Below are 14,991 nucleotides of genomic sequence, written 5' to 3'. Positions count from 1 at the left end.
GACCCTCTCCTATCAGAGGTTTCAGGCAAGCAGTTGGAAAGGGAAGGAATTCTTAGAACAAATTTTCTGCTGGTGGAGGAAGTTTCCTGTTCTTTAGAGCATTTCTTGCCAGCTGCTCATGCCCAGCTTGCACTTGCTGGAGATCCTGGGGGCTCCACAGACTGCAGTGAACACTGAACAAACCGCGGCCACGTTCTCAAAGGACAAACAGCACCGACAGTAATAGAAAAATCTGAGCCAGCAGCAGAAATTCTGAGTCAGTAAGAGACAGAGACATTAATTATCATTTATGAAGCCAATAATCAATATTGTTTAACAACTGAAATTTCTCCTGAGGCTAATAMTATAGTTTGCTTTACAACTTCAGTAGCCTACACTGCATTTGTTTTTTTATTTCCTTTTAAAACAGCCACCTCCAAACTCTTGTCACTATTAGGTATTCAACACAACTCTGAACCCATATCCTCTAAACTCTCCTGCAAAACATGGATTTTGAGTTCAGCCAAGGTCATGCTGTACTAGTAAACCTTAATCTCACCTGCACCAGCAGGTTATGCCACCTGGATGTTGCCCCTGGGACACAGCTATCCGGCCCACTGCAGCTTCCTCTCCTCTCTGCCGGGGAAGCAGCGGGTCCAGCAACATGCAGTGGGAAGAGCTCAGCTGCCCTTCTGCCAGCCAGAGCCTGACACTGAAAACAAACAGTATCCAACCTCRCTGCAACCACGTCTAATGCAGCAACAGAAGGCAGAGGACTCCTTCTAGCACCCAGCTGCTACTTCAGCTTTTTCACCCTCACTGCAATGACATCAAGTGATAATATCTAACACAGAGTTGTGTTGTCAGGCTTCTACAAATTTTCCAGCATACCATATTTTCAAGATACTTTTTAAGGTACACTAAAAGAAGATGCATTGCCTCCTCACATTGCATTACTGACAGTAATGTAGTAACTGATTTACTATGCCTAGTTTAATAAGAAACTTAATAAAAACACTGTGCAACTACATTAAACTTCTCATTCTAACTTATTATACAGGATCACTTTGTTATTCAGAAAAAGAACACGATGTAACAATTATTTATTACCTTTGTAAACCTTCAGGAAGTGTGACCATTCCTTCTCTCGCTTCTCTCAGTCACCCAAGATGATAAAACATCACAAAAAACTTCATTTAAACATTTTGCAAGATAGGTGATAGCATTTTTCTGATATCAAACAGCAAGAACCAAGCTCTACTACATAYGACCTGTTTGAAATAAATTAGACCCAAATGTACATTTATCCTCTTGTCTAGGTACAAAAAGTAGACCTTTTCCTGTATGGATACTTTTTCTGGGCAGGATGCACATGGCAAGGACAGATTCCACTCAACACTATTGTGCCAGTTTCTATCTGATGGGGATGGTAGGTAGAATGGGATCTCCAGACAAAACTGCAAAGAGCCTGCAAAGAGCAGGCAACTGCTCTTCACCATTTCTTACAGCTGTTGTAGCAGAATCTGTCAGCAATTGCTGCCTAATCAACATTCAGGCTGTCAGGAGTTTGAGATTTCTTATAAATTTGCTTGTGATATTTAAATTTGAGGAAACAAATGAAAACAGCATCTTCAAATGAAATAGTTTCTGTTGCCTGTATAGAACTTCTAGTCAAGGTCAGAAAGAGAGACTAGCAGAGGATCCCAGAGGAGAAGTCAAAGACACGGGGGAATCTACAGAGCGATCCCTGTCAAATCAGGAACAAAGGCTGTTGCCAGGGTTGAGATCTGACCTAAAAAGAAAGCTATTTCTGCTGCTAGCACATGTACCAACACAGCAAGACTGCATGCAAAACTGAAAATACATCGGTGGTGACCAACACTTGTCACCACCAGCCCCCTTTCCAGGATAACTCTCCAAAGATGAAAAATATACTTTACCTGCATAAACATTTTCAGATAGCCACTCACAAGAACATCACTCCTATACTACAGGTTGAGTATGAATCTTGTAGAAGATTCCATCAAAACAAGGAGTTTCAAGTACAGAATATAGTGTTTCAGAGAGAAGACAGTCATCTTGAGAGAAATAACTGAACATGTGTAACAATGAAAACTAATTTAGAAGACGCTAGGATCAGATAATCATGAGAAAGCTCAGTGTAATGCGGCTGACAATTATGACAACCATGCAAMAGCCCCACTATTCTTGATCTGATGCATCTTCATCTGTGTCCTCGATATTATGGAACTAAGATATCTATGTATTCACTTTCTAATGGTATAGTTCACTTTTGAACTGTGTAAGTACTTCTTTTCTTGCTTTATGTTATGTTTATATTTTTTGACTTAACATGCGTTAATGAATGCTAAAGTTCTTATTTTTCAGTTGGCTCTAGATATAGGTGTTTGACTGTTGTACCTGTTGTAAGGAAGAACAAGATCCGGCAAGAAGACACAGGGTGCTTTTGTGTCATTTCCATCAATAAGGTCAAGCTCTGTAATAATGCAATCAGTGGAGCCATTCTGCTTCAACATTATCCCAACATACTAAGAAACCATATAAATAATCTCTAGGGAGATGATGTCGAGAAAGGCATTGGTTAATTCTCCAGCTCTCTATTTCTCTAAATTCTGTTGTTGTAATACTGAGTGATCCAAGTTCTTTTACGGTGCCTTACACAGTTAGCTGCATTAACAAGTCGAGGGTAGACTATACTATTTCCAAATTCCAAATATTAGATTTTACGCAACACTTTAGAATTTTGTTACTGTAAATAAAGTACTCCTGATTTCAAGAACTGAAGAGGCTTAATATGAGGTTTTAGGTATACAAAAAGACARTTTACAAGTATTGAAATTCCTTCCATTTGTCAGCTAAGTTTTTTGCAGCATCCTAATAGTTCAATGACAACAATGGAAAAACAAATGACAAAGATCCAGGTTAAAAGTTTGGAGAGCAAGTTTATACAAATGTAAATTCTATGTATCAATCCAGAGACTGACTTTTTCCCTGAATAGGTAAAGTTGAATGGTATTAGCCTATTTTAGAATCACTTTTAACCTCTTTACTAAACTATAATTTTCCATCTTCTATTTTCAATCCTTAGCTTCAACAGAAATCAATTATTTCAGCTGTTCATTGATGCTATAATTTTTACTACAGGGCGTCTCCATTTTGTTTGCAACTAATCCAAGTGCAATGAACTTATCTTAATTGTTATACAGTATCTCTGTGAGAGGAGAGTCTGGGGCAGCAGGACTTGCCTCTCTGCTGACATACCTTATGAAACTGGGCAGGTTACTTCTGCTTCTCTTTCCCCATTTTCCCCTCTGCTTTCTTTATTCAGACTAAAAGCTTAGAAATAGGAACTGCTCTCCCTATTCATGTTACAAAGGCTAGCCGAACGGGGTCACCTTACCCAGAGTCAATGCAGTGCTGGGATACAAGGAGGGTGAGGGGGAAGAAATAATAATAAAAAAAAAATAAAAATAAAAAAAAAAAAAAAAAAGAAAGGTATTTGAGTACTTACTAAACCTGCGAGGTGAACGTGCAGACAAACACCCCAAAAGGTGTTCTTTCTTCCTTTTTGTTCCTTCAATTCAGGTACCTGGTTTCTACTCTCAACTCTGATATTTACTGACACGTGAGGATTTGGGCAAATCATTTAATCCTTCTCTGTCATTTTATAAACTGAAAAACTACATAAAGTTACTTGGCACAAAAGTGAATGCACATAGACATACAGTAACATACAATATGATATGTACACTGATAATGTAGTCGGAGAACTAAACTTTCTTAATTATTTTGCAACTAAAACATAGATGCTCTTTAACAAGTCCAGAGTAAGTAGAAGATGACAAGTTTTAGTTGTAATTCTCATAGTTCTATTTTCAGACAAATTCTGAAAACCCAAGCTCCTTTCAGTACTGAATAGGGGAGAGGAAAGCTTTTTCATTTCTCTTTCCACTCGTTTCAAGGACTCCCGATTGCACAGCAGGCTTAATTACCATACAACTAACTACAAATCCTTACCTGTGGTGACAGAGGAGAAAAACAATCTCTTGTGTGCACATCCATCAGGGAAGATGTTCCGTCATTATCTCAGTGGTACTTGCCCACACCACCCAGTAGCACATGAAATTCTTCATTTCAAAATATAGAGGCATTTGCTTTGTCACACCACAGTAGCAAGAAGCAACCATGCAAGCAAGGACTGGCAGCAACACTAAATACCACCTAGTAGAACTGCTAAGTAGGACACTTAGTACAAAGATTCTCCTTTTTGCTATCCTATCCCTGCTGCAAGTCAGGGAAGAAAAACCGTAAGAGTCCTGTCAATGAATTATCCATGCATACCTTGTGACTTTTAGGAAAGGTCATGGAGTAAGCTTTTAACTTGTGCTTGAAAGCTTTTCAGTTCCTTCAAAACTACTGCAGTTCAGATTAATATTGTCCTAAAGGATCAAAGCCATTACATTGAAGTTCATGTGGTTAATCAATTAAAACTTAAGAAGTATGGAATTTCTAAATGCAGTTGTATTTGAGGTATTGCGTTCCAGAAAAACATCAGYAGGTTTTGCAAAAAGCAGAAGACCTCTCACTTTCAAGACATATCACTCCCTCATGTTGAGTCATACTGATCTCCAGCTTTAGAAAGAAGAAAAATCCCAAATCCTTCCTCTACTACAAATCTGCATGAGAAAGCTTAATTTATAGCTTTTGAGGAAGTTAGTGTTGACCATAAGCTTCTGCAAAACAACTGGAGTTACAGCACGGCTACAGAGTCACATAAAGCACATGCATGTGAGAAGCATTGAAAAATAAAAATGTGACAGGAAGTGGTGGAATGGTTCTGAGTATCACCAGTTAGAAAAAGGTTAAGCAAGCTACTAATTCACTTGTTCCACAATTACAACTAAATCATCTCTTAAAGAAACTTCTACCAACACTGTCTTTGGTCTACTTGGTTGAGATCACATTAGATTTCTACTGGGAAATGCAAACAACATTCTCTAAGAAATTTTGCAAAATATTCCAACAGAAAACTACCCAAGACTTCACATTTGTTAAATTTACATCTGCTAACCTTAGCAGTGATTTTTTTCTTCATCAAAAGTGTTTTTTTAAAAAATCCAGACAAAATTTTCACAGTGAGGAATACCAGTTTAGGATCTGTGCTATGCACCATCATCTTCAGCGTCGAAAAAGCAAGCAGTTACTATGCTTTTATGTGGCTTCTTTCTCATAAGTAGGGCATTCCYTACCAGAAAAGCAAATCGGATAGAGATTGGCCATGAAGAAGATATCTGAACTTTATTAACAAGTAATCAACACCATTTTTGCTTTCACTTTAGATTTTTTTCATTTCTACAACATAATGTGAAACTTTAACTCTTGAAAACAACACCAGCCAAAAATAATTAATAAAATTTGCTTTGTTTACACATGTGATAATGCTGTTATTAGTATTCAGAAGACAGTAAAGCTGAGTTAGTTTGACGTTACCAAAGAAAAACGTTCTTTCTTTGTTCATACTTAGTTTCTTCTGATAGGAAAAGCAAGCAATACTATACAACCTCTTTAAAGGAAATGGACTCTGTTTTCACAGGCAAAGATCTGATSTACTTTTCTCTTTATTTATTTTTATATGGAATTATAAACTAAAAGAAGTTACAYACACAGCATAAACTTACAGCTAGCAAAACTATTGCAATACAACTTTCCRAAGTACCTTGATACTTTCACAAATACCTAAGAGAAGGCCCAAGAGATTTTGATAACAACTGAGTTAATTTGTCATTTATTTTATGTAAGGTAATACGAGCTGTATTTATGTAGTTCAGTTGCTACACTTAAAAATTTCTAGAAGAAATCAGTTCAGTAAGATTTCTATATTTGCAAAATGTAGCAAGACAGTGATCAGTATAATGATTTTTTAATGTCATCTGTTCCAAATATACTCAGTTTTTCTGACTGCCTGTTCCAGAAGTAGAAAACTACCAGACAGAGCAGCCACATACACTCATACAGCCAGCTTACATACCCGTCATGGGGCCAGATAGCTGTTATCATCAAAACCACACAAAAAGAAATACTTGCATTTTTGTTATGTGATGGGCACGTATCTGGAGCATCCAAGGGGCATCAGAGAAGCACCGGGAGCAGGCTGTGCATGGCCTATACCTGAAGCTCCTCAAGGGAAGAAGATATAAAGGACTGGCTGAATAAACTGTTCTGGTAGACAAGAGGAGGCTCCCACTCTAGAAGCACTGTCATATTAAGTCCAGAATTTGGCTTTTGCAAATGCAGGATACTGTGACCTCGTTCAAGGTAAGGGAAGTCAAAATGGGCAAGCAATTATGTATGAAGAAACCTCCCAACTACTAGTTTTAAGAGCACTTCTCAAGCTAGTTCAGAAAAGCTATGTTTTCCAGTCTGTGGTTGAAACACTGCACAGACAACCCAGGATATATAAGGCCACCTGTCACTCCCTTTAGTTTGTTGCTGACAACCTAAGTCATGTTCTCATACAATACTTCTGCCTCTCACTCTCTCTGGAAGAAGTTTGGTGCACTTTTCTCCTTGCCTCCCACTCTTGTTCCTCCATCCTTTCTATTCCACCACTCCCCTCCCTCCAGCTCCGGATCTCACCTCTGTATATACGCCTCCCATGTTAAAATGTTACCCTGTCCTGTACCTCAGCCCTTTAATTCTGCCTACTTCTTCCCATCTATCCAAGGGCCTTTCTCACCTCTAGTGTTGATTCCTTCTGCCCTGAGCTTCTCAGATCCAGTCTCCTCTTATCCTCAACTGCAAGAAACAGGGGAAAATCAGAGTGCAAGTTAARCAAGCCACAACAGCAAGGAGACACACAGGTGAGCCAGGAGATAGAAGAGAAAGCATGTCAGCTAGGCAGAATTTGGGGCAAGAGGTTATGAAGGAGAGTAAAAAGATGCAAACATTTAACAGGGGAAATATCAATACAATATTGATCTAGTAATACACTCTCTGTAGACAACTTCTAAGAGCTACTGCTGGCCTAATATCCTCCTAGCTGGAGCTGTGTTCTGACACAGTTCTGGGATGGTTGTATGCTTTAATAGTGCTAGCATTCGCAGTTGGTAACAGAAGTAAGTAATCATATTTTATGCTTGTAAATGGTTTCTCAGTTTATCAATTTGTCTACATCAAGGTATAGCAAATCACATATCCAACGCTCAATGTGCATTTATGTTCAGCGCACCAAAGTATGATCCTCCGACAACATAATCATTTCTACTCTCGCGTGACCTACATGATGTTAGGATTTTGTTTTCTATCATAATAAAGTTGTTTTAAACCCAGAACAGTTTACTGATATTCTCCACTGTGTGGCCTTTTAAACAGTTGTCCTAGCAACACCGCAACAGCTGCAGAGAAGCAAGAAAATGTGTGCRGGAGCTGCCCAAATGATAGCAGTGTTAAGAGAAATGTCTATGGAAACATGGTACAAGGCAGCATTTGGGGCTGATGCCATCTTTAACAGAAGGAGCTAGCACCAGAAGAGGACATCTGTCTACAGCCCTGACTGAGTGGAAAGCATCAGTCTGGCCCATCAGGAGGTATGGGAAGTGGTCCTAACAATCAAGCTAGTACTGTAATGATGAATCATAGTGGCATCAAGTTAATACAACTCATCAGATTCTAATTAAACCACTCCATGTTGCTAATCACTCTGTGCATCTCAAGTGGTCTTTTGCAGTACCTCTGCCTCTAGTGAGGGTGGGCCAATCAATTCTCTAATGAGTCCTCACTTCTACAAACCATGCAAATACTCTGTGGGCTTTCACTGTAGCCACTATACGTACACACAATTAAGTAACAAATCTGAGTTTGTCTCAGTCTTCCTTCTTCCTTTCTTCTGATGGCGTAGAGAAGCATGTCTATACACACATGCTAAATGATCAAAATAAGATTTTTTTTTTTCAAATCAAGCTGATCAAATATCTGCTCTAGAGGGATTTGCCTATATTCAGTTATTTAATTGCTTCTTTCATCTCTCCACGTGAAAAGCAATTCTCTATCTCATCTCTTTCAAGATTTGTTAGTTTAGGAAAATTAATCCCCTTCACAAAATTTGATAGGTTTGGATCAGTATCATTTATGAGACAAGGAAACATGTATTGTTCATAGCATTCAGTGGAATATTTCTACAGAATGAGAGAGAACARTCTGGGTAAGAGATGTTTCCCTTCAAACTTCTTTTGCATTTGGTTAAAACACTTTGACCACTTGCCTTTTCATCAAATAAACACAGCTTTCACTTCAATTAAGTTAGGATATTGTCTCCTTCATTTTATCAAAACACTAAGTTCATGTTTAACTTTCATTAAAACCAAGGGCCTTCTGCTGCTGCTGTTGTAGTTAACAAGACCTTTGCCATTAACATAAATGCTGCTGAGTAGAACCAGTTTCATATGATAAGAGCAGTCTTAGTAATCTGAGGATGTTTCAGTCGAGATCCAGAACACTTCTTTTTCTCAATGGCTCCTTGCCATTCTACCCACGTTTTCTTATCTGTAAGTTTTCCCACAGATATTTCTCTTCAGTAGACAGTACTAACCCACCAAAACTGTAATGCTTGTATATACTTATCACTGTTAAAGTCTGTAAATCCCTTTAGCTTGATCTTCCCAAGTTACATTAAAGCCTTACAAACTTACACCTACCTTATCCTAGGAATCTTTAGTTGAGGCTCACGCTTCCAATTGACCTGTGAACTATTAAATTGGTCTTTTTGAAGTATCAGCCCGATTTCTTGCATTAATGCATCTAAAGTAAATGAAGTCTGTTCTTTAGAGCATGACAATAAGGAGTTGAAGATGTGCTTCTCAGCCACAAGATGACAACACTTAAGATTAAGGCCAATGATTTACAAATTTTTATGCCCCCATTAACCAAAAAAAGTGTGCTTCTGTGATGGCTTAGGACACTATAGTGATACAAAAAAAATCTATTATAAAGTCAGTATGCTGCTGTAGTGCCACCACAGAAAATGTTTGACACTCTCTATATGAGCAGTGATACTTATCTGTAATTAGAGCTGCTGCAATTTTTCTAAGTTATTAGCAACGTGCTCCAATTTATATTTACTACCACAAGGCCTGAGAGCCTGAATAACAGATAAGGACTTTGAGATGCCAAGGACAATGGAAACACCTAACAGAAGGAAAATCTTCCCCAATTGTTGGCTCCACATAACCATTTACATTTCCACTAGCTTTTGAAACAATCTCCCATTTCTCGCTTCCTCTCTGTACTCACACTCGCATCTTCTGAAAAAAAAGCATTTCACAAACACTTCCTAGATGAAAATCTAATACAAGGGGAAAACAAGATCAGCTCAAGTCATATTCTTCTTATCCCAGTGACCCTAGACATGAACTAAAGTGGTCCAAAGGTCTCCAGAAGCAGAGATCAACGTTCCCACGCTTGCAGCATATGCTGACAATTCAGGAGCTTGAAAGATGAAAGCTACTATACAGAAGTCTACTGGACCATCAGGTGTAGCTTATTCTGCACACAGGATAGTAACTAAGGCATTCTTATATTAGTAAGGCCCAATTTAGTATTCACATGTACAATATTCATGACTATTTTGTCAGACTGCATTAAAGGATTTAACTTCACAATTCCCTTATGAAAGAGAATAGAAGTACCAAATCTTTATTGGGAAGGAATATGATGCTCTGACAAGTTAAATGATTCAAGAGATAGCAATGAAATCAAGAGTATGCTATTCAGGAAAGGCATAGCTATTCATACAAACAAAACATTCACAGTTTCAACAGATGCATCAATCTCAGCTAAAAAACGAAAACTAGTTGATCAGTGAAATTTTTTCCTCTACACTGTAATTTAATCACTAGGATAACAATGCTACATTTAAATTTAATTTTAGTAAAATAAAGTGAACAAGAATGTTTATACAATCCATGTAAGGGTATATCACTTTACAAAAAGGAGTCAATAAAAAGAAATAGATTAAGTTTCACTTTTATGAGCACGATGTCAGATTTCTTCAAACTCAGTGCAAGATTGGGCTCATTGTACTCCAAAAGTTAATGAAAAACATCACCACTCAATTAATGTAATTATCATAAAGTGTTTCTTTCCTCACTGCCTTCTTTTGATTACATGGGATCATAATGAAGATCAATACTACATATTCCTTCTAGAGCTTCACTGTCGCTACAAATTTTAGTTTACAAGAAGGCCAGAGGACCAGACCCACAGAAGTTTTTTATTTCAGTAGGAGTTAGTTGTACAAGCATCCTAACAGATCTTTATGTATATGTTTACAGTTCCCATGAAATGCAACACTGTAGGCACAAAACATTCATAAACACTGACATATCACATGACAAACTATAGCTAATTTTAACCATGTAAACAAAGGTCCATTCAATGGCTCACCGAAGTCAGACGGAAGTTTCCCATTTAATTTCAGTCTTATTGAATCTCTAAAAGATAATTATCTTTTAAAAATGGACTCAGATGACAGATTGACCATGAGCCAGCAATGTGCCCTTGTAGCCAAGAAGGCCAATGGTATCCTGGGGTGCATTGGGAAGAGTGTTGCCAGCAGGTCGAGGGAGGTGATCCTGACCCTCTACGCAGCCCTGGTGAGGCCTCATCTGGAGCACTGCGTCCAGTTCTGGGCTCCCCAGGACAAGAGAGACATGGAGTTACTGGAGAGAGTCCGGCATACGGCTACAAGGATGATCAGAGGGCTGGAGCATCTGCCCTACGAGGAATGGCTACAAGAGCTGGGCCTCTTCAGCCTGGGGAAGAGAAGATTGAGGGGGGATCTTATCAATGTGTACAAGTACCTGAAGGGAGGGTGTCAAGGGGACGGGGACAAACTCTTTTCAGTTGTCCCGTGTGACAGGACAAGAGGCAATGGGCAGAAATTGAAGCACAGGAAGTTCTGCCTGAACATGAGGGGGGATTTCTTCGCTGTGAGAGTGATGGAGCGCTGGACCAGGTTGCCCAAAGAGGTTGTGTAGTCTCCTTCTCAGGACATATCCAAGGCCCGCCTGGCTGCAACCCTGCRTAACATGCTCTAGGTGACCCTGCTGAGCGGGGAGGTTGGASTAGRTGATCTCCAGAGGTCCCTTCCAACCTTACTGATTCTATGATTTCATTGCTGAAATACATCAGATAACACACACATGGCTCCACTGCACACTCCTTCCTTTGACCTTTCTTCACCAAGAAACCAACCAACCAAAACAAACACCTATAATTCTACTTACATGAAAGCCTCTTAAAATGCTTTTGAAGAGGCAAAATGGCAAATTATGCCTGCTCAAACATAATACTGTTTGTTGAAACACACAGCACTGTTCAGGACTAGGTAATATTATGGATGTTGCCACCATCCTTACTGGGGTGCTGTCATAAACTGAGTTTGGAAAGTATCCCCCACACACTCCTCCGAGGAAAAGAAAAATGCACTAGTAAAAGTATTCATTCAGCCTGAGGAAGGAGGAAAGCAAGAATGGGGATAAATTCATTCCCAAAAGAGGAAGGGTTTCCAGTTGCACTGTGACCCGTGATAAACATCTGAAAACTAATGTATTTTGTGAACAACATGAGCCCAGCAAATATATAAATCATCTTTCAATTCACGTGGCCCCCAAAAACACTAGCTAGATCCAGGTTTGCTACAATGCCTCACAAACCCTTCAAATACAGAGTTTTCATCTTTCAAAAAAAATGCCTATTCTTACCAAAACCATTTAGSGCTTGAAGTAAGATCTTCCAGAAATGCAGCCTTGTTAAAACCATCACTATTTCCTTCACAAAAATTCACCTTCAATTGAATAAAAATTGGGAAATCACTGCAGATCAGCAGGAATATGGGCCCAGCTAACCGAGACTGTATTTTTGATGCCRCTTCTGACATTAATTGTCTTTCTGGGTCCACAGAGTCCTTAGGGGAGACAAGGCTGTGTGCAGTATCTTCGCCAGGAATTCTGCAAGGACTCAATGCTGACATCAAGTATACCTTTCCCAAACAATCTTCCTCACAGTCTCCAACCACGTTACCTATGTCAACTCCAAACAGGCCTCTGTTAAAACTCCAAGAAATAGGTTTGACAGGCCGGGAGGGGAAAGGTCACAAAAGCAAAGAAACCATTCTAGGTTAGAAAACAAAAAGGTATAATTTCAAAATCCTGGATCCTTTATATCCAGAACTGAGGATCAGCTAATTGAGGCTTAGTTAGCACATCATTTACTAAAAATAAATACTTCTATCCTCTCTTCTCAGAGGACACCACCCTTCTCCGAGAAACCGTGTTGCAATCGAATCAGGTAGTCTGAGTAATGCTTCTTATAACCTGAAAAGCAGATTATTCAAGTGCCTATTCCTCAATATTCAACTTCTCAACTTATATTTCATTAAAAGAGGGGGATCACTAAAAGAGGGGGAAAAAATGAACACTTGTAAGCAGCGGTGAAAGAAGATGTCAGCATGTCAAATGATACAACAGAATTTTGGTACAAAGACAGGTATACATTTCAAACTACATGCTACAATGAACAACTAAAAAAGGCACATAACTTTCAGACTCAATCTGAACTATCATAATACAAAATCAGACTTAACTGGCAACAGATAGCTTTGTATCAATACCAATCAGAGACACATTTAACTATAAAAATACAGGACTATCTAAAAGCAGAATCTCCTCTCAAATTCTGACATGCATCATCTACAGGGTCATACTTTTGATTTCTCTCTGCTTTGAGATGTTGACATTTCACAAATACTTTTTTTTTCCTCCAATGACAGATGCATGAAACCAGAAGTATAAATTGTGTAGCTTCTCCATATTTTTGGTACCAAGAGTAAACTCAACATAGAACTGCAAGCATTTAGTCCCCCAAGCAAGTAAAATACTGCTCTTGCAAAGTCACACTCACCACATTTACAGCTTCAGAGAGTCAGTTGCACTCCTCCCAGGGCACATGCGCTCTGAAAAGCGGATACCTTCTCCCCAACATGCCTCTGAACATCTGTGGAAACGTGCACCACCAGAGCGTTGTGCAACACTGGAAGGCTTTTTCTGTTTCACAGAAAAGAAAGTGGCAGGACTCCTCCACTACTCGCTAACAAAGTAAAGAGCAGCAGTTTCCCTAAGGGAGTCATCCCAAACAAGCTACAAGTGAGATTAAGCTATCCACCACCAGCAACACTAATCACATTACAGGAACAATAAACCACTCATGTTTCTTTCAGAAAATAATACTGAGAAGCTCTTTTGTGAAAGAATGTGTTGCATAACTCAGAATCAACTTCATACAAAATGAAGAAACAAAAATATAGTCTTAGTACTTACTGGGATTCAAAATTAGAAATTAGTATTATTTCCTTTATAACACATACAGAGTCATAGCCACATTGTGCAAAACAAAGCAGCCAAAGTTATAACTTACTTTTTAATTTTAAGATAATTAACAGGACTATTATACAGTAGTCTAGACAGAAACTGCTGACTTAAGACTAAATTGCTGGAAAGCASGCTGGCTCTCTAGCCACCATGGAGTCATTTGGAGAACATATTTTCAGCCCAGTAGGTTTTATTCCCCCAATGTCTCTTCAGTTGTAGGAAAAGCAATTGCACTGCTTCAAAACACATGCCTTTTAAACAGCTTCTCTTCCTGCCTTCCTTCACTTTCCCCCTTTCACTCTGTTTAAATGAGTTATTAATTCCTAAATAAATGGAAAGAGTATAACTTTAAACCAAGATCCATGAGGGTATTTAGTCTCCTATCTTCTGTTTAGAGGCCTGTTTAAACAAGAGTTAAAAAAAAAAACAAACATTTCTGTGGATTTAGGCCCAAAAGCTTAAAGCTGCAAACACAAGTACTTTATCTCACAGGTTCCCAACGTGACCGCTCACAAACTTAACAGGCCTCAGCAAAGGTCTCTCACCACAACAGCTGTCTCCAAAAGCATGCTACGAAAATGTACTGACCTGAACATAAATTAGGGAGAACATAAGTTCTCCCTGTTTGTCTTCTGAGAAACCCAGACAAACAACTTCTGGGTTTGTGTTTGCCATCCTTGCATCCTCACAGCACACAACGAGGAACACCCCTCTAACTGGATGCCAGTCCATTTCAAAAACCGAATGTCTTTCCCAGGTGAAGTAGCCACCCTGAACACTGACGTTACCTGATCCAAACATCAACACTAATATTTGTCCTACAACTGATTAACAGAAAACCCGACACTGTCAGTACTACCAGCTCCAGGAGAGATGCCCACATGGAAGTGCCAGGAGGCTGATCTCCACTGGCCCTGCACCTCAGCCACCAGGTGAAACTCCACAACTCCTCCTCATTTTAGTAACGAGGCCTCTTCCTTACGCATGGCCTCGGTATGCATCCGCTTCAACGACAAACTTAAAACAGCGGCRGAGAGGCCTCGAACGCGTTAGCCACCCCCTCTTAAGCGCCTTCCTTATGAGGCCACCTCGAGGGAAGCCACCGCGCCGCGGGGCCTTCTCGCCTCCGGCTGCGTTACCGTGACTCTGCACGACACCTCGCGCATCGCCCGGACCCCACGGCACCCCGCCACGACCCCACGGCACCCCGCCACGACCCCACGGCACGACCCCACGGCACCCCGCCACGACCCCACGGCGCCGGGGCGGCCGAGGGGGCAGCCAGGGCCGGAGGGGAGCCCTGTTGCGCTCCTGCCGCGCCCCCGGCCGTCCTCACCCTTCTTGTCCATGAGCCACATGAAGAAGAAGCAGGGCACGAAGCCGATGGGCCCCCAGAAGACGAGCAGGGCGATGTCCCAGCCGCTGAAGCCGAAGGCCAGGCGGGCCGAGTTCTGGATGGGCCCCCAGCTGTTCCACACCAGGCCCTGCGCGAAGCCCAGCACCGAGAAGAGCAGCAGCACCAGCCACCGCCGCCCGTAGACGCGGCCCGCCGCCGGCGCCAGCCGCC

General features: G+C 40.3%; 1 protein-coding gene across 1 annotated transcript in view; it reads right to left on the bottom strand.

Moving 5' to 3' along the window:
• Positions 1 to 14,989, bottom strand: part of SLC49A4 (solute carrier family 49 member 4) — a gene marked incomplete at its 5' end in the record, with an annotated part of 68,695 nt that extends 53,706 nt beyond the window's left edge. The window contains one exon of the mRNA XM_085311056.1: positions 14,761 to 14,989. Within this exon, the coding sequence (XP_085167182.1) occupies positions 14,761 to 14,989 (229 nt within the window). The remainder of the gene's footprint in view (positions 1 to 14,760) is intronic.
• Between the last annotated feature and the right edge of the window lie 2 nt (positions 14,990 to 14,991).

Source organism: Rhea americana, unplaced genomic scaffold (assembly GCF_003343005.1).
Source record: "Rhea americana isolate MKP2758 unplaced genomic scaffold, rheAme1 scaffold_33, whole genome shotgun sequence".
In the NCBI taxonomy this organism is placed as follows: Eukaryota; Metazoa; Chordata; class Aves; order Rheiformes; family Rheidae; genus Rhea; species Rhea americana.
This window is presented reverse-complemented; position numbering and strand designations above follow the sequence as displayed.